General features: G+C 32.2%; 2 protein-coding genes and 1 long non-coding RNA gene across 5 annotated transcripts in view; 2 read left to right on the top strand and 1 right to left on the bottom strand.

Moving 5' to 3' along the window:
• The first annotated feature begins 48 nt into the window (after positions 1-48).
• Positions 49-9591, top strand: LOC122635331 (exportin-2). 3 transcript variants are annotated; one of them, XM_043825425.1, is made up of 20 exons: positions 49-89; positions 614-857; positions 1124-1269; positions 1367-1705; positions 1784-1891; positions 1990-2082; positions 2168-2335; positions 2425-2554; positions 2675-2838; positions 2911-3100; positions 3176-3374; positions 3468-3728; positions 3828-3919; positions 3992-4295; positions 4398-4565; positions 4636-4946; positions 5085-5622; positions 5849-5913; positions 6669-6819; positions 8690-9591. In XM_043825425.1, the coding sequence occupies exons 2-17, from the start codon at positions 773-775 to the stop codon at positions 5228-5230; spliced, it is 2904 nt and encodes a 967-aa protein (XP_043681360.1). In that variant the 5' UTR covers positions 49-89; positions 614-772; the 3' UTR covers positions 5231-5622; positions 5849-5913; positions 6669-6819; positions 8690-9591. The 3 variants fall into 3 exon arrangements, with proteins under 3 accessions (XP_043681360.1, XP_043681361.1, XP_043681363.1); XM_043825426.1 differs by having other exon boundaries at positions 8439-9591; XM_043825428.1 differs by lacking the exon at positions 5849-5913 and having other exon boundaries at positions 5085-5307.
• Positions 9592-19810: 10219 nt separating this feature from the next.
• The window catches only part of LOC122635332 (facilitated trehalose transporter Tret1-like), a 5465-nt gene continuing 968 nt past the window's right edge, over positions 19811-24307 (bottom strand). The window contains exons 2-6 of the mRNA XM_043825429.1: positions 23002-23249; positions 22632-22834; positions 22194-22392; positions 20887-21175; positions 19811-20418 (exon numbers count right to left, since the gene is read on the bottom strand). Of these exons, the coding sequence (XP_043681364.1) occupies positions 20009-20418; positions 20887-21175; positions 22194-22392; positions 22632-22834; positions 23002-23249 (1349 nt within the window). The 3' untranslated portion in view covers positions 19811-20008. The remainder of the gene's footprint in view (positions 20419-20886; positions 21176-22193; positions 22393-22631; positions 22835-23001; positions 23250-24307) is intronic.
• On the top strand, positions 21107-23284 carry LOC122635333. Its single transcript, XR_006328644.1, has 2 exons — positions 21107-21236; positions 23017-23284. It is a non-coding gene; the product is annotated as an uncharacterized LOC122635333 (long non-coding RNA).

Here is a 24307-nt window from a genome sequence, read left to right as displayed (position 1 = left end):
AATAAATAGACGTACGCTCGGTAATCGACTTCAGTAGTTCTCAAGCTTTCGATAGATGAACATGGCGGCCGAGGTATTTGATGCTGCATGTAAGTAATGGATTTATTTGAATATTATATTTATTTATATAATTAATAGCGATACATTATATATTTATTGATAGTATATAAAAATTTTATTAATAAACTTCAATCAGAGAAACTCCGTACATAGTAGTTTTTACGTAATGCGATATTATTTGCGATCTAATTTTATCTATGGAATACAATAACAAACATTTGAGTATAATAAACAACATGATTGTGTTAATTTCTCATCATATTCGATAAATAAATAATCTTAATTGTATGAGTATTCGAGATTATGATATTTTTGTCATTTTCATCTTTGGCGCTACGATAAAATAGACGCCATTAATTCTTATCTAAAAATCGTAAATTTCGCGCGTAAATTCTGGACAAATATTTTTACAATATATTTGTATTTACGATTATATTCATCATAATTGTTATATATGAGGTGTTTTTTATTTTTAATATCGTTTTAATATATTATATATATATATATATACACATACGTTTTTTACGACTAATAAGAATTTCATTCGTAATAGTGCGTTTCCAATCTGATTTCTACAACTTGTGGATGACGCTTTGTGAAATTCAATTTACGAAACGCTGGTACGTTATGCCGCTTTGATTTTTTATTATTGTGATATAATTAGGAATATTTTGTGAAAGAACAAACAATTTAACTTTTAATCTGTAAGAAAATGGAGCTTACGGACGATAATTTGTTAACATTAAGCGAATATTTAAAACATACGTTAAGTCCAGATACAAATGTCAGAAGACCGGGTAAGTAACCTAAAATTTGCCATAGGCAATTGTTTTATTTATAGTTCTATGTAATAATGAATACTTTTTTACTATATCTATTTTCAAAAATATAATAATCGACATTGTCCAGTTATGCTTCAAAATCCAAACACTTTAGGAAAAACTTTTTATGCTTAATATAGTCATAAAACAGTGTTTAATTTTTACATTTTATGAATTTGTCATTTATGTTTTTACACTGGCTATTTTATATTTGTTTTAATAATTTATATTCTTTATCACAGCTGAAAAATTTCTGGAATCTATAGAAATAAACCAGAATTACCCTTTACTACTTTTACATTTGATAGACAAAACCGAAGTAGATATAACTATAAGAATCGCTGGTGCAGTTGCATTTAAAAATTATATAAAACGTAATTGGAAAGTTGTAAGTGATTATGTTTTATAATATATATGAATGTTAAATATATTAATTTTTAAAAATGTTAGAATTTTAAATTTAAGACATAATAATATATTTGTAGGAGGAAGATGCACAAGATCGTATACATGCACAAGATAGACATGCGATAAAGAAATTAATAGTTAATTTAATGTTGCATTCTCCTCATTCAATACAAAAGCAGCTTTCTGATGCTGTATCAATCATTGGTAAACATGATCTTTTGAATAAATGGCCAGAATTGATTGATCAGATGATAGAAAAATTCAATACAGGAGATTTTCATGTAATAAATGGGGTTTTACATACGGCACATTCTTTATTTAAGAGATATAGATATGAATTCAAAAGTGAAATTTTATGGACAGAAATTAAATTTGTATTGGACCAATTTGCAAAACCATTGACAGATTTATTTTTAGTAAGTTATCAAGCAATGTTTCTGTAATATAATATTATAACCTATTATGAATACTATAACCTAATTTCTTTCTTATAGACAACGATGAATTTAGCACAGATACATGCTAATAATGTAGATGCTTTAAAAGTTATATATAATTCTTTGGTTATGCTTTCCAAAGTATTTTATTCTCTTAATTTTCAAGTAAGTGTTGGATATTATTTATAATATTGAGTTATATTGTAATGGTAAATATATTATAACATTATTCATAAGTCACATGTTATATATCATCGTTTTAGGATTTACCAGAATTTTTTGAAGATAATATGGCATCATGGATGAAAAATTTTCTTATTATATTAAATACTGATGTGCCATCTCTGGGAACAACTGTAATTATAAATATTTTTTTTTCATATGTAAATGATAAATATATATATATATATAGTGTATATTATGATATATTATTAATATTAGGATAATGAAGAAGCAGGAGTGATGGAACAGTTAAAAACACAGGTTTGTGATAATATCTGTCTTTATGCTCAAAAGTATGATGAAGAATTCCAACCATTTTTACCAGAATTTGTAACAACTGTATGGAACTTATTAACATCTACAGGTCAACAGACCAAATATGATGCAGTAAGAACTATTTATTAAAAAATTATGATTTTAATTTCATTATTTAATTTTTATGCAGATTATAGCTTTCTAACCATCAACATTTTTAGTTAGTATCAAGTGCATTGCAATTTTTGGCCATAGTAGCAGATCGTTCTCGATATAGAAATTTGTTTGAGGATTCAGGAACTTTGAGCAGTATCTGTGAAAAAGTTATTATTCCTAATATGGAATTTAGAGGTAGGGCAAACATGAGCTTATGCAAAAAAGATCTTGAAGAACAATTAACTGCATAAATATATTGGTGTATGAATTTTATAAGTATGATTTATATTTTCGATTTACACAATTTTTTTATAGATTCGGATGCTGAACTGTTCGAAGATAATCCGGAAGAGTATATACGCCGTGATATAGAAGGTAGTGATGTAGATACGAGAAGACGAGCAGCTTGTGATTTAGTGAAAGTTCTTTCAAAGTATTTTGAAGCCAAAATAATGGAAATTTTTGGTGCTTATATACAGGTACATAACGTCTATAGGAATATTTAAATCTTTATAATAAATATTGTTATGCATAAGTTTCACTGTCATTAGGTAATGTTACAAAACTATGCAGAAAAGCCTACTGAAAATTGGCGTAGTAAAGATGCAGCTATTTATTTAATTACAAGTAGTGCCACTAAAGGACAAACGCAAAGGCATGGTGTAACACAAAGCAGTCAACTTGTTCCATTACCTCAGTTTACGGCACAACATATTGAACCTGAACTTTCTAAACCAAACGGTATAGTTTATTGTTAAATATTAATAACGATAAATATATTATATATTTATAAATGTTTAATACTTTATATTGCAGTGAACGAATGTCCAGTTCTTAAAGCAGACGCGATTAAATTTGTAATGTCATTTAGATCCGTTTTGCCACAGGAATTAGTCGTAGGAAGTTTACCACAATTAGTTAGACATTTGAGTGCTACGAGTATCGTTGTTCATACATACGCTGCTTGTGCAGTTGATAGGATACTTGCTATGAGAGGCACAGACAATAATTCCTTGTAAGGAGGAAAAGTAATATAGGATAATATATAAAATATAATAGACGTGCATAACGTAATCTTAACTTTTCTCTTTTTATACTTAATTTTTAGAGTGAAAGGAAATGATTTAATGCCATTAGCACCAGACCTGCTGAAAGGATTATTCGCATGTTTGTCTCTGACAGGGTCAGAAGAAAATGAATATGTGATGAAAGCTATTATGAGAAGTTTTGGTATATTACAGGATAATATTGTACCTTTCTTAGCAGATTTATTACCAAAACTAACAGAGAAACTAACAATGGTTGCTAAAAATCCGACACGTCCTAATTTCAATCATTATCTCTTTGAAACATTAAGCTTATCTATCAAGTAAGTTTTCAATATTTACAAAAGGAAATTATTCATATTAAATTAATTTGTTATTAAGTGATATAAAAAAAATATTTCTTTTTTTTTTTTTTTTCTTAGAATCGTTTGTAAAACAAATCCACAGGCTGTTTTATCTTTCGAACAAGTTTTGTTTCCAATCTTTCAAGAGATTCTACAACAAGATATATCAGGTTGTGTTGCCTGTTGCGTATTAATATTAGTATTGTTTCTACAAATATTCTATTAACTATATTTTCTTTTAGAATTTATACCATATGTATTTCAAATCCTGGCTTTATTTTTGGAACTTAGAACTACACAGGAAATACCAGATCCATACATGGCCTTATTCCCTTGCTTATTAGCACCAGTTCTATTTGAACGTCAAGCTAATATTCATCCTCTTAATAGATTATTACAAGCGTATGTTAGTCATGGTTCACATTTAATAATAGCACAAGATAAGACCAGCGGCTTATTGGGCGTTTTTCAAAAGTTAATCGCGTCTAAGGTTAACGATCGTGAAGGTTTCTTATTATTGGAATGTATTATCGAACATTTCCCACCGTGAGTTTCTCTTTTTCTTCATTTTCTTCGTTTTTACATTATCAATATTCTTCTATTAAAATTTGGACTCGCATTGATAATCTATATTCTATCAATTAATAGGAATACATTGGAACCATATATGAAGCAAATTTTTGTATTGCTATTTCAAAGGCTTTCTTCTTCAAAAACAACAAAGTTTGTTCAAGGATTGATATTATTTTTCGCATATTACATTATTAGATATAATGCTACTAGTTTGGTTAATATTATCGATCAAATACAACCACAGTAAGTTTTAAAACATGTTTATATTTGAATGCATTAAAAGCGGATGTTTATAGGATTAATCAATTTTTAGAATGTTCGGTATGGTTGTCGAACGTATATTTCTATCGGATTTACAAAAGGTCTCGGGTGATATAGAAAAGAAAGTAACATCCGTAGGAATGTCGAATTTATTAATCGATTGTCCACCGATGCTTGAAAGTCCATACAATTCATATTATCCGCGGCTTTTAGCTGCATTAATCGAATTCTTCGAATCGTCTCAAGATGAAACTTTATTACCGGAGGATAATTTAATGCCTGAATTTGAAGATGCGATGGAATATCAAGTTGGTTATAGTCAGCTTATATATGCAAAAATGCCGAAAAAAGATCCACTGCAGTGTAAGTATTAATTTCTTTTTTAATTATCCCCATTTGGAGCTTTGATGTCTTATATTTTTTTTTATGTTTAACACGCATACACACACACACACACATATATATATATGTGTGTATGTATGTATGTATTTATAAATATAGCTGTTGGCGATGTACGTTTACATTTGGCACAAGGACTTGGGAGATTATCACCAGGACAATTACCAGGACTCCTTGGACAAATTCCAGAACCAAATGCGAATCATTTAAGAAATTATCTTCAAACTGCTGGCATTACAGTTGCATAATATGAGCTGGATATCAGAAACAGACTGAAGATCCATTTGATATCACGAAAAATAACAAACATCAAATTGAATAAATTGTAACTAAATAATGAGATTTCATATATAATTTTTATAAATCATAATTTTCTATGATATACATTTCCGAAGTATACATAGTGTCTCGTTTAATAATTTTTCTTTATGTAATTTGAAGTATAATAGGTATAATATTTATTATTATTACGAGGCGCTATTTATTTTTCTCATCTCAATTAATAATGTCATCGATTGTGGGTAAAATAAAATTGTAGACGGCATAGAAGAAGTAACGTTAAGATTCGATGAATACCTCTGTCAATTTGATTGATGCACACCCAAGCAGTCTCTTCCTTTTTATTGATTGAGTTTTTACGGTAATACAATAATACATAATATTAAATATCAATTTATAACAATGCAAGATTTTTTTCTTTTCTTTTCTTTTCTTCTTGTTCTTCTTCTTCTTCTTCTTTTTCCTTCAACTCCAAACTAATAAATATTTTAACCCTCATTTTTTTTTAAAAAATAATATAAAAGATATTTTGTTTATACGATTAAAATTGTACGCTTGTTATCACTAAAAAATATTTTTATCGTTAGAGCATACAGATCAGCAGAGCGCCACTATACTCTCTTCATCATTCAGAGCAGGTAGAACAGAACCGGTAAGTCGATAATATCCGGGGTTTGTGAGAAGCCTTCGTCTATGTCCCACCCTCGAAAGCACTGGCCCAGCGAGTTATAAGATCTATAGATATCATTCATATACAGAACAGTTTTCTCAATTAAAATGTTATATATATATATATATATATATATATATATATATATATGGTTGTTAATGAAATTGAATCTTAGATAATTAATCGTTCAAATATCTCTTTTCATTTTGATACAGATGAAAGAGTTTCAGATAGAAGAAAGAAGAAATAATAATAATATCATTTATCGCGATGTTGAGAATATAAATAAAAAAATAAAGAAGAGAGAAAAAAAAAGGGAAAATATGAAAGAAACGAGTCGATCTTTATACTCGGGATGAAAGGAAAAAGGAAAGAAAAGAAAAGAAAAAACGAAACTGTTGCCATGATTTATGAAATAATATTCCTTTGTAAAAAGTATTGCTTTATTTTTTTTTCTTTTTATTATTCTCTCTCTCTCTCTCTCTCTCTCTCTTTCTCTCTCTCTTTTTAGCAGACCTCGAGAAAGTCATATAACTCGCTCGTTCGAGATTTAACATAAGAGATTTGCGAAGGTAAAGACTTAAAATTAAGCTGGATAAAAGATTTTAATTCATTTTTCTTCTATAATCAAACTTAATCACCTCGATATTATTTTCCCTAGATATTTAATATAAAATTATATAACGAGCTTTTCAATGTTTACAAATATTACAGCCAACTTAACTTGTATGTTGCAGATTCGTGGTTTGATCCTGTCTGGTGAACATGCTACCGACGAAACCTCAAGTCATGTCCTGACGAACGGATTCTTCCTACATCCTGTTATACTCCTACATACGTTCTACGTGTTTCATACTGGAATGCCATAGGGAACGAAGAGGAAAATCGGTATGTCCCTACGTTTCTAACGCTTGGTTATATTCCGTGTAATTTTATTTTGGGATTAAGGATTTTATACAGCGTTGGAAAATTCTACGTAATATACGGAATTCCCAAAAGGAGTAAAATCGACGTTCTCTGTTATTTATTTCTTTTCTCTCTTCTCTCTCTCTCTCTTTTTTTTTTATTATTCTCTCTCTCTCTTTTTTTTTTTTTAATCATAACAATGCGTTCATTAAACATTCATTTACGACCTTCTTCTATTTCGATGTTTTTCTCTCTCTTTTCCACATAAATTGCAAATAGTTCGTTTGGGAGAGGGTGGGAGGGGAGAAATTCGACATAAATTTGTGTTAACATATAGGAATAACTTATCTATAAGAATAAAGAAGATTTATATTGAAATTATGCTATACGGCCAAATGCACTTTCCCACGAATGAACCGTTTCTCTCTCGTTAATATACGAGAATCCAGTTTGTCTTTTTTATTCTCTCTCTCCTTTCTTTCTTTTTTTTTTTTTCTTTTCTTTCTTCTTTTATCCCCTCGCTTTAACTTGCATTCGATTCGTATATAGTATTAAATCTCTTTGATTTGATCGCATTGAAATGCATAGTATTAATGTAACTGAAGGAAGTATAAAAAATTCAATTAAAGCTAAGCGTAATTCGCGGCCATTGAAATACACGAAGTGCTTTGTAGGATGCACGGTTAGAGATAACGAAGTAAAAGTTCTCCTTTCTTCCTTTCTGCATTATTCAGACACGTGTTATTATTCTTTAGATCAAAGCAGATTTAAACAAAGGAACTGATAAAAAGTAGATAAGTATTTTTTTTCATTTTCTTTCTCTCTGTTTCCTTTTCTTTCTTTCTTTCTTTCTTCCTGTTTTTTTTTTTTTTTTTAAATATATATATGTATGTAATGTAATATTTTTTTACACACACACACACACACATACACACATATATAAGAGGTATAATAAATACTTTTTTATAAACACACATACACACGCACATAGCGTAATATTTATATTTTATAAACTTTCATTGTTATTTCATATACGAAAATTTTTTAATTAAGTTGATATTGTTAGAAAATGTAATTTCATGATTACACTGAGGAGAGATTAAGTAGAAAATGTAGAAAATATATATATATATATATAATAAGAGTGAAATACGGAGAAATATATATATATATAATAAGAGCGATTTAAGAACGATTTGTTTTCTTTCGTTAGGAATTATCGTTTGAACGTCCTTGGTTATATCGTCGGAACTATTACAGATCGTATAGAGAAATTGATTGGATCGAATAAGAAGGAGAAAAGGAATTCTATAGTTGTGTTGAGGTATACCAGTGTTGAGAAATGCATTCTCCTAATACGAACGGCCATAAAGGATATATCGGTTTGTGTAGGATCGAAATAGAGTATTGCAAGCTCGCTGAAGTCGTCGCATTTTTGTGTCCTACCATTTCCTTTCTCCATTTTTCATCAATAGAATTTCTTTATCTTCATTTTTCTCTCTATCATATCTATCTATTGTCCTTTAAATATCTTCTTCTTCTTATTCTTATTACATTATTATTATCATTATTTGATTCGAGTTTGAATTTTTATGTTTCAGAAGAATAACATAATTTAGAGATGAATGACTGGTGGGAGGAGGGAGAAGGATGAAAGAAAAAAAAAAGTGAACATTAAAAAATTAAAAAATAGAAAAAAAGGAATGAAAAGAGAATAAATTTCGTTTCACTACGTGGATCAATAAAAAGTTATTTTTCGAAGATCATCTTCATTTCGAATGTAGCGAATGGAATTCTCTTATTCCTTGAGATATGTGCTTCAGGCCAAGTGCAATTTGATTTCACGTCGTAGGATCTGGCTTATACGAGAGAAGCAACCAACCAACCAACCAACCAACCAACCAACCAACCAACCAACCAACCAACCAACCAACCCGTTTCAACGAAATCTCGATGGGTGAGATTCACTCTGCTCGGAGTAGTTATTGAAAAGTTCGAGTGTCTCGCTTCGTCGTCGTCGTCGTCGTTGTCGTCGTTATCGTTGTTATCGTCGTCGTTAGAAAACGTGAGGATGACGTTGAAAAAGGATTCGCGATAACGTTAGATCTATATTTTCCTTAATTGAAAGTATTAGAAAATCATAGAAGATTATAAAATCTCATCTATCGTTTAATCACGATAGACGTTTTGTTTAAAGTAATCCAGAATCATAGTTAAAACTTTGAAACGTAGAGGAATCTGTAACGTTGTAATAAACTTTTCCTATTTCAATAATACATCATTTTGTACGAGACAATAGTAAGAAAGTTTCGACGGTTTTGTTAGACGTTTACTCAACGTCGTAAGTTTCCGACGTTAGTTTTCTTTACATAGAATTTGTTAACTTTATTACGATCACGATTGGATATAAATTAATTAATATCGATTGATTTTATTATTGAACGATGAAGTATTTAAGAATTAAAATACTTACTTATAATTTTCTTTTATTATCTATAGAAAGATAAAATCATTGGCAACCTTTAGAAAGGTATCCCCTTTAGCTCGGTTTTCCTCCCACTTTTCACCTCCTCCTTTCTTTTTTTTTTTTCAAAAAGAATTTCAACGAACGTCGGTGGAAGCTTTCGATGGCACGTCAATTATTATATTGTGGATATTTGTTCCTCATAGCATAAGAGAGCTTAAGCTGTAGAGAGCTTAGGAGTAGTACTTTGAAAACGAGACGAATAGAAAGAAAGAAAGAAAGAAAGAAAGCAACGAAGATAGAAATAAAGAGAGAAAGAGAAAGAGAAAAAGAAAAAATAGAGAGAGAGAGAGAAAGAGAGATAGAGAGAGAGAGAGATGAAGAATAGTTGAAACGTGAAATGAAGAGGATAACAATGGAAGGTAAAAGGATTGAAATGGATGATGAGAAGGAAAGGATGGTTAAAAGGAGAATGGATAGATGAAGAGAGACAGAGAGAGAGAGGAGAGTGGAAAAGGAGAAAGAGTGATAAAAAAAGGAACATAAAACGGGAGACAAGAAGAAATTGTCTGATACGGTACGACGGTTTGCCTGATAGAGGAGACAAAAAAAAAGTGAAGGAGATGGTCATAGGTAGGCAGAGAAAGAAAGAAGGAAAGAGAGAGCGTGAGAGAGAGAGAGAGAGAGAGAGAGAGAGGGAGAGGGAGAAAGAGTGGGAGAGAGAGAGAAAAGAGGACAGGCACGAGGTCTAGAAGCCGGAGGAAGGGTGGAGGCGAGAGGCGCTCCATCGATTCTCCCGGGGGAAATGCATCCAGCATTCGCTCGACTAACACTCCTACCTACCTCTACGTATGACCTCTATTAACTTGGCAGACCCACACCAGCAGTGACACACGACAGGTTCAAATTCACATCCTGATTTAGCATTTACTCCCTACCTCTTTCTGTTTTTCTTTTTCTCTTTTCTTTCTCCTTCTCTTTTTTCCCTCTCTCTCTCTCTCTGTCTGTCTGTCTGTCTGTCTGTCTGTCTGTCTGTCTTTCTTTCTTTTTTCACTTCCTTCCTTTTACTTACCTTTTTAATATTTTCTCTTCTTTATATATTTTTGTTCTTTTTCTGTTGTTTTATTGTTGTTTTTATTTAATATATATATATATGTGTGTGTGTGTGTGTGTATGTATGTTTCTTTTTTTCTTTTTTCTCTCTCTCTCTTTCTCTCTTTTTTCCCTTTTCGTTTTCTTCCTTTTTTTTTTTTAAATAATTCTTCATTTTTAGACTCGACCTCGTTATTCAGAAAGGGCAAGACCTTAGCTCACTACTAATTTTACATTAAGCTAGAACCACCGAGGAGAAAAAGAGTAACTTGCGCTCCATACATACATGTGTTTTGAGAGGGGAAAAGAAAAGAAAGGAAAAGAAAAGAAAAGAAAAGAAAAGGAAAGAAAAGGATGGAAAAGAAAGAGAGAAAAGAGAAAAGAAAAGAAAAGAAAAGAAAAGAAAAGAAAAGAGAAGAAAAGGGGAGGAAATAAAAAGAGTAAAGGGTATGTACGCTAGTTAAAATTCCTTTAACAAATAGCGAATATTTTAAGGGTATCGAATCGCTTGATTGGAGTATTAAAATTGATAATGGCGTTGTTCTTTTTGTATCTCTCTGAACTCTATTGAATATTTATATATGAAGGGTCTCGTAGAAACACACGTTTTATACGTTCTATACGTTTTATTGCATATGTAAATATCTAGAGAAAAAGAGAAAGAGAAAAAGAGAGAGGGAGAGAGAAAGATAAAGAGAATGTAAAGATACGTATGTAATTTTACATAGTTATATATCCAGAGTAGTAACCTAAATTATTATTTTTTTAGAACAGACATCCGATACTCTTGTCGGTCGTCTTCTAACGTCGTCCACATGGATGAGGGAGTTTTTTCGTAATTGTTATATCATCTGTGAAGAAGGGTGTATGTAAATTTTTTACGGAAGATTAAATTCCGACAGGTTGTTGGAAGATAGATAGCGAGATAGATAGAGCGTACGTGGAGAGAAACACAGAGAGAGAGAGAGAGAGAGAGAGAGAGAGAGAGAGAGAGAGAGAGAGAAAGAGAGAGAGAAAAGCTCGTAGAATATTTTGAAATAAGTACATGAACTTTGTGAAAATTCGAAAAGAGTATTAGATATCTGACTTAACATTGCCTTTTTCCTAAGTAGATAACTCGACGTTGTTGTTCGACACTTATTTACAGGGTCAACCGAGAAAAATCAAGAGTCATCGTCTTTAAGCCGAACGTGACCCTAAAGAACGGCACACGTTAAGAAGAGAGAAGAGAATGTATAGGAAGGTGTTCTTATGGGGAAGTTGTGAAAATGTGTGAGAGAAAATTTATTTGTTCTCAAAGAGACAAGTCTGTTGAGGGTGGGAAGGCTAAAAAGGAGTATAGAGGAGGGATATACACATATGTTATAGCAGTCTTATATATTCTACATCTTTGTGTGTGTATGTGTGTGTGAATGTGTGTGTGTGAAAGGGCGAAAGAGAAAGCTGTTTCGTTCTTAGTTATCACGATTCAATAACACCTGCGTCCTAAAGCTCCCTAAGCAAAAAGATGGAAGCTGGTAGGGTTAAACCATTAAAGGGAGAAATTTGGATGTAATCTTGAAGCTGAACGTTCTTATCAAAGTATATGCATAAATATGTATGTACATATGTATTTGAGATTTTCCTCTTTGTAGATAATATATACAGGGTGTTAAACATTTTTTTGTTTTCATATATATATATATATATATATATATATATATATATATATATATATCACACGAGTTAACGCGTAATTTTTGCTTGTACTAGTTGCAACGACTTATTTGTTTGTTTGTAAACGAAACAACGAACGCGTGGGTGGTGGATTTTCACGTTTGTAGTCTTTAGGATGGTGTACATACACGCCATTACCACGGACAATGCGCGTTAGAAAACAATAGGAAGAAATTTGCATATTTCATTATGCGAACAATGACGGATTCTAAGGGACAGGAGCTTACATACAACATTTATTAGCATTTATGTTCATACTCATGTTCCTCTTGTTCATTATATCTATATATTTATATATATACACATACACATACATACGTATATATTATATGGACTAGGATTTTATTTTTAAAAGAATTCTTTTTTTTTTTTTCCAGACTATCGATCACTATTTTTTATTTCCTTTTTTTTTCTCTTTTTACCATTCATCTCTTTGCCAGGATAAACTCGTTTAACTTATTTATTATTGCAATCTATCTCTCTCTCTCTCTCTCTTTCTCTCTCTCTTTTGTATTTCTTTCTTTTTGATTATAATGTTAAAAGTTTGTTTCTGTACGATGATATCCTTCTTCGTTTTCTTTCTTATTTCTTTAAATTAGTTGTAACTTTTTGGACAATTGTTATACCCCAATTGGCGATTTAGAGACTATGTACTTTATTCCTTTAGGAATTCGCAGTGAGTTGGCGGCTATGGAACGGCAAGCGAAACGTAAAGTTTTCACATCGTTGAAAAATTGCGGAAAATCTCAAACCCGATTTCCACTGCGAAATTGTACGAATGGATTATTTTCTTGGAAAGCAATTAAAAGTCGGTCGGGTGCTCGAAGATTCCATCGGTTTCGAAGTTGAATGAGATAATAGCAGGAGCCTTCTACGATATTTCGCACGTTTCTTTTCTTTTCATTTTCATTTTTTTTCTTTCCTTCTTTTCCTTACCTTTTCTTTTCTTCCTATTTATGTTCTTCCGTATTTCTAATTTTCTTTCTTTTTTTTTTTCTGTTTATTTTTTTCTTAGTTTTTCCTTCTTTTTATTTATCCCCTTTTTCTTATATTCGCGAGAGATAAACGATATCGTTGTGATCGTATTAGATTAAAAATACTTTTTAAAAGGGCTTCATAAAAGGATTCTACGTTCTTCCGGTGCATTTGATACGAATATTCATTTTATTTCATTTTATTTTATTTTATTTGTTTATTTATTCGCACCTTCTTTAAACCGGATATCTAGGTATCTAGAAACAGAAGGTACCTTTTCCATTTTGCGCTTCCCTTTATCCATCTCGACTATTCGAGAAACTCAAAATTTTCCTGACCGACGTGAGAGAAGAAAATGCGTTGAAGGAGTACTCTTTGTGGGAATTGGAGCGTGTCATTCGAGAACAAATGTCCTCTTCTAGTGGGAATAGACACGAATCGTTTTACTCGGACACTCGACGATTTTATATACGACGTATTTACTTATATAGGTATGCATTTTTACAACGAGAAGAACAGAAAGAAAGATGATAACTTTATTACGAGTTAGTACATGGTGTATAATATAATATTATAAGCCTAACTCACACATACACACGTATACATATGTGTATTGAATTTTCTATCATAGATTTATTTATTTATTTGATATTTCTTCTTTTATAATTTATTCAATTTTTCTTTCTTTTTCTTTCTCTCTCTTTTTCTTTTTTTACTTTTCTCTTTTTATAATACACACGTACACGCATGCACATATATAACACATGATATGTATATGTACGACTTTTTTTCTGTTTCTATATTTTTTTTTTTTTTCTTCTTTTTTCTTCCATTTTATAACGAAGTAGAACGAAACGATAGCCGACGCGTTCATGTATACGAAATGAGAGCCTCCATTGAAGGGACCCTTTCCCTCCCACCATAAAAAAATGCTACAAAAAAGTAAAAACCTTCCAACCACGAGCTTATATTTCACGATTTCCCGATAATTCCTTCAGCTCTTCTACATGGTCCCACACTCGTCGATAGAAAATTGTTCGACCATGCGAGTTTGGAATGCAAGCTGTCAGAAAGAAAGAAAGGAACAAAGAAAGAATGAAAGAAAGAAGCAAAAAAGGGAGATCATTGAATTGGTTACGAATGAATAAAAGAAAAAATAGTATAGTGCTATGATTTTTATACCATTTAGAAAAACATGTTGAAAAATATCGACGTACGTACGTACGTGGGAAAACGTTATGTATAAACGGAGTAATATTTTTCTTTCTTTCTTTTTTTTCTTTTTCCTTTTCATCATTCGCGTTGAAATACATGGATCGATAATTTTTCTTTCTCTCTCTCTTTTTTTTCTCTTTTTGATTTTTTTCGTTTGTACACGGCATATTTGTCAAGTTTGGAAAAAATTGATAAAATGAAAAAGGAAGGAAGAGAAAAAAAGAAACAGATTGAAAATCAAAAATGAAAGAGAAGGATGAGGTAAAAAAGTTTGATATCGTAAACATGAATAATATTTTTTAACCAATCTTTTTTTGTTTCTCTTTCTCTCTTTCTCTTTACACACACACACACATATATATATAATTTGTTTAGACATTTAGTTTATATCATTATCATCATCATTATCATCATCATTATCATCATCATCATCATTATCATCATCATCATCATCATCATCATCATCATCATCATTATAATCTTCGTTATGGTATATCAATAGAAATCATAATTATCGCTAATGTTTCTACATCATAATTGTTAATTAGATTTTAATCTTAATGCAGTATACATCGATGATAATACACTAGACGTAGTATAGATGTGAAAGGATTATAAACCGTTTGATAATCAAAGTTTCACTAGGATTAGTCAATGTGAAAGGAATGCTTACTACCTGCGGTTGAAATTATAGATGAGAATTATAGATGAAGGAAGAGAAGAATAGGAGATAAGAAGAGGGTCTGCACAATTGATGCGTTACGCGTATGATGCCATTTGTGTGGGATTAAGATTCAGATTTAAACACAATGAAAGAGATATTAATCCTTCCGAAAGACGGAAATCGTGAATGATTAACAGGCTGGTTAACGTTGATAGTTTAAACTACAACGATAAGAGCTACCCACATACATACGTTCGAACATTTCATATTCGTTCTCTTTTTAGTTACGAGGTCATTTCATTTCGTTTCTTCCTCTTCATCATCATCATCTTCTTCTTCTTTGGGTTTTTCTAACTCTTTTATTATTTTTTTTTTCTTTTTATTGCCATGACCACTTCCGTTCCACGTTATATCGTATTTATCTTGGCAAAGTGGAAGAAGATGCAACTGATTTCTCTGACAATTAACGAGAGTCTCGTGATTACTTATCCTCTCTACTTTAATTAAGATGATTAGCCGTCTCGTTGCAATTTCCACGTTTACCTTTCTCGGTAAGATCAAGTTGGATGATTAAGAGGGATTCCTGTTTATTGCATTTATTCGATATATAGTTAATTCTTTCTCTCTCTTTCTCTCTACCTTTTCTCTCATGTTTTTCTCATGTTCCTTTTTTTTTTTTTTTTTTTGAGTTCCTTCGTCTTTTTCTTTTGCTCACGTAATTTTGCGCATAACCACATCTCATCGGAAACCGTTCCAAGTAAGTTACTTACGCGTACGTTTTATATTATGTATTCGTACATATAAAATATAGGGCCCCGATAAGAATCTATCTAGTACATACACGCGGCATTGAAAGTTTTGCTCTCTCGCTCTAGAAACTGAATTGCTTCGGATCTCAATTTTCTCTGGAGTCGACCTAAATCGCTGGGATACATTTGCAAACAACACCGCTACCGTTTTCAATATTTTTGATTGCATAGACATCAAGCAATCTCTCTCATATTCCTGATACATTAAGAAATTGATATACAGAAAAAGAAAGAAATGAAGAAAGAAAGAAAAAGAAGAGAGAGAGAGAGAAAGATCAATTGATCTTTTTTTCTTCAAAGACAATTATATATATATATATATATATATATATATATATATATATTAATAAGATATATTATTTAAGAATAAAATATATTTCCTTAGAGTAATTATAACGTAGCTCGTCATCCTCAATGATAAATAATAATAATAATAATAATAATAATTATTATTATCTAATAAATTTGATCGAATCGATCGGTGATTGCGATGAAAGTGCTACGAACGCGGGATTGCTAACTTTAAATCGAAAAGCTGGATGGTTAACTATATATCGTTCTCTGACGATGCAGAAATTAAATTGAGTATCCCAATGGCGAAAATCCAAGAGTGAGAGAAAGAGAAAGGTAGATACATAGATAGAGAGATAGAGAGAGAAAGAGTGAGAGAGATCGAACTTTGGTCTGGCAGTTTTAACCGCTCGCATCAAAAGTTTCCATGCTTACAGGCATGCTGACACGCACGAATATAATTCCCGAACGATGGCTTTCATTTTCCGGGAGCGAGAGGACTGATAGTAGAGTGTGGGAGGGTGAATTTGATCATGGGTTTTTGGGTTATTGGCTAATCACATATTCCATCCGAATTATATTACAGCAAAATGGATCAGTTTTCGCGGATACGTTGGGGTCCCCAACGTATAATACGTTTCTGATAATTTCGTAAACTGCGTATAACGAGCTATGAGGTGTTATGATATCTTAATGACTCATTATCGATCGATCAAAAGAGAGAGAGAGAGAGAGAGAGAGAGAGAGAGAGAGAGAGAGAGAGGGGTAGATAGATAGATAGATAGATAGATAGATAGACAGAAAATCGATACCGAAATTCGATAACGTAACTATCGTAATTGTGGTTAACACGTAAAGCTCGGAAAGAGTTATGGGATTTTATCTTCTCTTTTCTTTTTCTTTTTTTTGGGGGGATAGGGGTTTAAGCAGGAGATATTGCAACGAATAGGGTGGAGAAACGATTTCGTAAGGAATTATTATAATACGTGGCCTAAGCATTTTACGATTTATCGTTGAATACTTCGAGCCGTCAGACTTGTGTACGTCGCATTGCACCCAATCCCATCGTATTTGATATAAAGCTCGCGTTCTTCCAACCGAATGCACTCGAGCGTTATTATTTTTTGGAATTTCGCCCATAAATCCTTTTTCACGGAGAAAACGTAAGCTGCTGGAAAGTATGAGACTTATGTACATACGTACACACACACACACACACACATATATATATAAAATACATACGTCTTGCGATTGGGTCTTTCTTTTTCTTTTTGTTTGTTTGTTTGTCTGTTTGTTTATTTGTCTTTTTTTTCGTCGCATCTTTCACACTAAATTAATTATATCTAGTAAAAGTATAATACAGCGAGAGTTCTTTTCGTTCTTCTTTTTCTTTCTTTCTGTCTTTTTCTTTTCTTTTCTTTTTTTCTTTTTTCTTTAAAATTCCGTTTAAAATCTGTCTTAATCTCCATATTCTTCTAATGAATTATTCTTTAAGTAATAAATCAACGTTGAATTTTCTTACTACGTAAACGCATGGTATTAGCTCACGTGTTATCGTCTTTCGATAAAATATTAGTATGCCCTGTAGCTATGATCGAAGTTACGATATTAGCTTTCAACATCTTGAGAAGCATCGTACTTTGCGTGTTCGGATTATATCGTGGTACACTTATAATATTGAGTTACGGAAGTTTCATTGTAAAATTAGTCGGTTCGTGTAAGCGTTTAAAAATTCTATCGTTTACGAGACGATTTTGTGATAGAACACGATTCTAGTTTACAACAAGCCGATCGTTGTAATGACAGATATTATTAGTGATTACGTATATATATATATATATATATATATATATATAAAATATATTTTTTAATCCTTTTTAAAAATATTTGTATTTATTATAGATAATACACATAATACACCTATAGGTACTCACAAATAAATGTGGGTTAATTTATTAAGGGAATGGATTAATGTAAAATTTTTTCTTTTCCTATCTCTTTTTTCTTTTGAATATATATTCATATTACATAATATAAATACAAACACGCACACATATTTTATATATATACATATATGTATATATATAAAAATCTGACCCTCGTAAATTAGCCCGAAGCGATGCTTCTCGTTATAGTCTGAAAGCTTTCACATAGGGTACGTTGAAGCAGCAAATATGCCAGTTTAGGTACGTATAAAGTAATAAGGAATGCTGTGAACGTTCATGGCACGCAATGCCTCGTGGTAAATTCGGTCTGACCATGGTTAATATCAATTTTAACCTTCGACGATCCATATTACTTACTATAGAATCATTTAACATTTTTTCTTTTCTTTATATTTTATTTTTATCATTAACATGATATAAATATTAATCATTTTCATTAAAGAATTTCGTTCAAATATTTGTCTTGTTTATTCTCAATAGTTTAGGTCAACGATATATATATATATATATAAGCACACATACTCACTAGGATATATTAATATGTATATTATAAATATTTCGTTCAGTCTCTCTTTTTAAAATGTTAAGAGCACGTAATTATGTCGATACTCGATCACTATGTTTGCTTCATATCGCTCTGCTTAAAGTTCATGTTTTTTTCAAGAGGGTACCCATCGTTCGATCTCTTTGTGATCGATTCTCCTCAAATATCCGTTTACATACGAAAGGAATGCATATATATTGCATCATATATATATATATATATATATATATATACACATACCTACATACATACATATATTAATACATACACGAGAAAGAGTCGATCCATCGATGGCAGACCATCGAAACGCATCCGTGTTATTTTTGTCAAGTAGTAGTTAGAGTTGCGGTGGAAAGGAGAGTGTATGCATCTGCCAACGGTATTTCAACTCGAAACAAAGCTATGGGGAGGAGAGAAGAGGAGGAGGGGTTGGTTGGTGTCCGTTCGGAGTCTGTGTTGGCGCAAGTCCAGTTGATACAGAAGCCACACACTCGATATCGCGATTACGCGACGCAGAAATACGTTTTTCTTCGTCTCTTCTCTCTCTTTATCTCTCTTTCTTTCTCTCTTTCTCTCTCTCTCTCTCTCTCTCTCTCTCTCTCTCTCTCTCTCTCTCTCTCTGCGTTTCGTTCCGTAACCATTGCGTTTTTCTTCGAAGATAGATTACTAAAGCAGAGTACGAGAACGAATCCGGTAGTGGGGAGGATGGGTAGGTTGGTAGGTGGGTGGGTGTGTGGTAGATTTATAGAGGAGAGAGAGAGAGAGAGAGAGAAAGAGAGATAGAGATTTCAAGCCAGCTTGTGCAAAATGCCCGTGGAAAATAAGAGATTGTATGTGTTTCGACATCGATTCGACGACGAGTGACTCCATGTTGTAAAAAACATCAAGAGAATTGAAAACGTGCTTTTCCATTTGATCATAGTCGATGAAACGATAGATAAATGTTTTTTTTTTGATTGCAACAAACAAAGCGTGCCGATTAATACTCGCTAAAGTTTTCTCGTTTCGTTTAACGTGTTTTTCTTTGGCGATATTAAAAGAAAGTCAAAGAAGGTCATAGAAGAAGAAGAAGAAGAAGAAGAAGAAGAAGAAGAAGAAGAAGAAGAAGAAGAAGGAGAAGGAGACTCATTGTTATAGCTTTTCGAAATTTATGATAACGTTCTCTTTCTTTTGTATATGTATATATATATATATATATATATATATATATACACACGTGTACACGCATAGACACAAATACACACACGTGTGTAAACATATATATTGATCGTGTTTTCTCGGAAAACGATGACACTATATATTATGGTTCTCGTTCGGTACGGAAAAAAAGTGAAAACAGTATTGTCCTTAAGACGAGAAAGGTTATAATCTCTCACATTTGTTGAACGTACTTACTCAGTTACTTACGAAACGTGGTCGAGGTTGGTACACGCACGTGATAGTAATGAATTCGATTCAGCCAAGGGGTATATTATTAGTCCTCTCTTCTCTATCGTCGATTCGAAAATCTTTTTCTATCTCGTTCAAACTTTTCCTACCATTATCCTTGACAAGGACAGCAGAAAATATGGCACCGAACCAGCATACTATTGCGAATAACCAGACGACTTTTCTTATGTTATCGTCCGTTTGTAAAGAACCGAAGACTATCATCGTCAGGATCGAAAGTATCCAATTAGAGATCGCAGCGAATCCTGCACCAAGAAGCTTTATCCTTTGTGGAAATGAATCTGCGAGAAGTGCCCATGATATTGGTGCTACGCCCAAGTTTAGAGATATGAAATATAGGCTGATCCATGCCGGTGGCATCCACCAATACCAATCATCGTATTCCGGGTCCTCGAGTCTTTTATCGAAGAACCATCCTGTTTCGTTAGAAGGGAGAAGAAAATAAGAAAAAAAGAAAAAGTAATATTGATTAATTGTATTAATTATATTTATTTACTTGGACACACACATACACACACACACACACATATATATATGTATGTATGATATAGAGCGTAATATGATATGGTATATTTCTAAATTGATATTATATAATATTAAGAGGATCATAGTGAAATTCACTGGTCGATGAGCAGCTTGATGTTAGTAGAAAGGGTTTCTAAAGGAGCTTTAGTAAGTAGCCCGAATTTGTACATTGAATTCTAACGAGATCGTTAACGAGAATGGTTCCAATGTCCTAGTTGCAGAATACGACTGAGTGAACAAGCGAGCGAGAGAGAGAGCGAGAGAGAGAGAGAGAGAGAGAGAGAGAGAGAGAGAGAGAGTAAAGTGCATAGAAATCAAGCCGCTTGGTTTGAGGAAATAATTGCTAGGCTGATGCTTACCCAACAGTGCCAGAAACAGTCCCATGAACGCGGATGATATGGTCAACAGGATACGTCGTCCTAGCACGTCGATAAGTGTATATGCGAGAAGACATGATAGTATCTGTGCGAGACCAACTACAAGAGTTAGTTCACTTGCGTTTAATAAACCTGAACCTTGAGTCTCGAAGATTATAAGAGCATAAGTGATAAATGTGCCGAATCCGCTGAACTGATAGATCGTCATTACACCGAAACACATTAGGAAAGAATGGAGGACTTGAGGACTCTTCATTGGACTGATGCTCACCTGCGTACACGAGAGAATTAATTAATGTGGTAATGAATGAATGAATGAATGAATTAAGCAAGTAAGTAATTATTCTATAATATAATTATTATTATTTATTAATTTTTTTTTTTTTTTTTTGGTTCGTACCTTCTCAAATAATATCCGTCGAAATGAAACTGTCGAAAATGTCGTCGGAATATTTTTAGTTATATTTATTTGTTTGATCTATATATCTACTTTGAATCTTACCGATTATATGAAATCTCGAAGAGAGAAATTTATACGAAAAGAGAGGAAGACCTTGATAATTATTTCTCAAAGGATGCTTTTGCGTTAAATCCGACACAAACGAGCTCTTTCAAAAGGAGTTAATCATTGACTTTAAACGTTAGTAAGGATTTTGACGTTTAATATTTCACCGGTCTTTATTATCGTTTTACTTCGTAGAAGAACGAACGACATATATACGTATATAGACGTAAAACGTTAAACGACGATGAACATAGTATATAATATTGCGATTTTCTTATGCGTATATAAAGACATCATGTAAATAAGAGCCTAGTAGTACGTTATATGGATTAGGAATCGTAGAAAACAAAGGTTTGTTTGTTATTACAAAAAGCTACTTTGAATGGCATCGACGATGCGGTAAAGACGTTAGGAAAGGTCGTTGAGGATGAGAAAAGAGAAAGATGGAGAATCTCTTAACGAGACTTGGAATAAGATAGAGAAATAGAGATGGATAGATTGAAACAGAGAGAAAGAGAAAGAGAATGAGAGAGAAGAGAAATAATATACGTAACTCGAGGAAAACGTTTTGTAAGGTACCGATAATTACATCCTCGTTAATGTACATAATAAACGGAGCTCTTATTAACGTGCTACCTATTTCCGCCTTATTGTTTCATTTTCTCTTTCTCTTTCCCTTTTGTCCTCTTTCTTTCTCTCTTTAGTTTTATTACGTACAGTATTATTCGTAAAAAAAAAAAGAAAATACTGGAACATTTAATATTATCCAAGTACGTAATTTTACCTTGGCAGTTCGTCTAAGGATAGCCAACCGTTGTAATTCTTCCATTTCGTAATCGTTTTCGTTCTCGTTTTGACGATACCAACGTAAAGAATTTTTCGCTTGACTTTCATTCTCTTTAGCAAGGTGATGGAGCGGAGTGGCTGGTATAAAACGTAGAAGTACGAGTAAGATGCAACTTGCACCGCAGCTCGAACTGTATCTGAAGTTACCGAGAATTTTATTACTCCAATACAGTTGTTCGGTCCATAAGTAGAAGGAAAGTGTGATAACTTGGAATCATTTTTGAGCTTGTACTTTAAAAAAAGAAAAAGAGAGAACGAGACAGAAAGAGAAGAGAGTCTTGGAATCTTAAGATCGTCTTTAAATGTTTTATCTTTTTCTTTTTTTCTTTTTTACTTTTCTTTCCTTCTCTCTTTTTAGTTCTTTATGTACTCATACCTCCATATTTTGTTACCTCCATCGAGAACGTGAGCCATTAGGAAAGCGTACATGATTCCGCAATTTATTAATAACTGAAATAGAGTCAACAATCGATTGCGGGTTTTCTGGTCTGCTATTTCACTGATGAAAAGAGGTACCAAGAGACAGGACATGCCACCGGAAATTCCGCATACGAAACGACCGGCGATAATCATGCCAATCTGAAAGAAAAAAAAAAAAAAAAAAAAAATACGATGGAGATTGAGATATTTAGAATATATCGCAAAATATTTTTTCTATATATGATATATATATATATATATATATAATACAAATGTCAGAATGAAGTGATTTGTAAAAAAAAATAATTCGATTAGTTTAACAATACGTTCTCGTTTCCTAGGCTGATCACCGACCAACCAATGACGTAAAGCAAGATCTTGATTAGTCCGCTGATCCAATGGTGAAATTTGAAGATCCAAATGGCAAATATGACTCCGAAGCAAGCGCCAATGTTTAGAATGTTACCTATAAGTCCAAGCTCCGTAATAGTAGCGATAAATCTGATCCTCATACCCTCTGTGACGCTGGAACACCAGCCAAGTGACACACCGAGGGTAAAACCACCGAGTGAAACTGAAATTTCAGGAATATATTATTATCAGGTTAAATTCGTTTCCTCTCTATCTCTGTTTCAACATTTTCCTCTTTTTCTCTCTCTCTCTCTATTTCTATTTCTCTTTCTCTCTCTCTCTCTTTATATATATATATATATATATATATATATATATATTTCTTTTTTACGAAAAAAGTGAAAAAGTTCAAAAAAAGAATATCTCTTCGGCAAATGGCATTGATTAAAGTGCAACGTTGAATATGGGATTGATTCGAAGAACTAATTACCATTGCGGTGGAACTCATCCTGGACCAATATTCATAGGAATATGTATGTCGTTCGCAGAAAGATAAAGATAGAGATAGATAGATAGATAGATAGATAGATAGATAGATAGAAAGAATCAATAGGAATCGTAAAAATGAATTCCATTTGAAAAGTTAATCCACGGGATGAAATGGGATAATGTTTACAAACGTGTGTACGATTCTTAATAGATACCTGGATAGATAGATACATAGATAGATAGATACATATGTGCATATATCTATGTATACACGTGTTATCGAAGATTAGGACTATTGGGTCAATCAGTATATCTAAAAGCCTAGTCAATCTCTTGTTTTAAGAGCATATCCAATATCCGACGTGATGATACGTTTGATACTTTCTTTTTCTTTTTTTTTTTTTTGTATCCACCGAACTGATATGTAAATGTCGAAGAATAATTAAAAAATAACGATGATATATGTACGTACATCGTTACAATGTCGGAACATCGGACCCTATGTTTTAACGATAATGTTTTATCTCAACCAGGGAAGTATAGTACGTACATTAGCCGTCAATTAATTGTTAAACGACGCATTATCCTGTTTCGTGCTTAAGCATGAAAACGATATCGAGCTAAAAGAGATTGACGTTGATATTTTTCTTTTGGAGAACGAGTTCCAATATGAATTTTTTCTTTCCCCTTTTCTATCGGAGATTATTTTAAGATAACCAGAGAAAAGACACACGATTTTTTTTTTTTTTCTTTCGAATCGACGGACATTTTCTTTTTTTTTATTTTTTTTTT

The sequence above is a fragment of the Vespula pensylvanica genome, chromosome 18 (assembly GCF_014466175.1).
Source record: "Vespula pensylvanica isolate Volc-1 chromosome 18, ASM1446617v1, whole genome shotgun sequence".
In the NCBI taxonomy this organism is placed as follows: Eukaryota; Metazoa; Arthropoda; class Insecta; order Hymenoptera; family Vespidae; genus Vespula; species Vespula pensylvanica.
The sequence above is the reverse complement of the archived record's forward strand: the minus strand, read 5'-3'. Positions and strand labels throughout refer to the sequence as shown.

Bases quoted from the DNA above. Each gene is read 5' to 3' on its own strand.
- LOC122635331 (XM_043825428.1), top strand. From the start codon at position 773: ATGGAGCTTACGGACGATAATTTGTTAACATTAAGCGAATATTTAAAA. The intron at 2,555-2,674 runs GTAGGGCAAACA...ATTTTTTTATAG, and splicing joins TCCTAATATGGAATTTAGAG to ATTCGGATGCTGAACTGTTC. The intron at 4,566-4,635 runs GTAAGTTTTAAA...ATCAATTTTTAG, and splicing joins ATCGATCAAATACAACCACA to AATGTTCGGTATGGTTGTCG.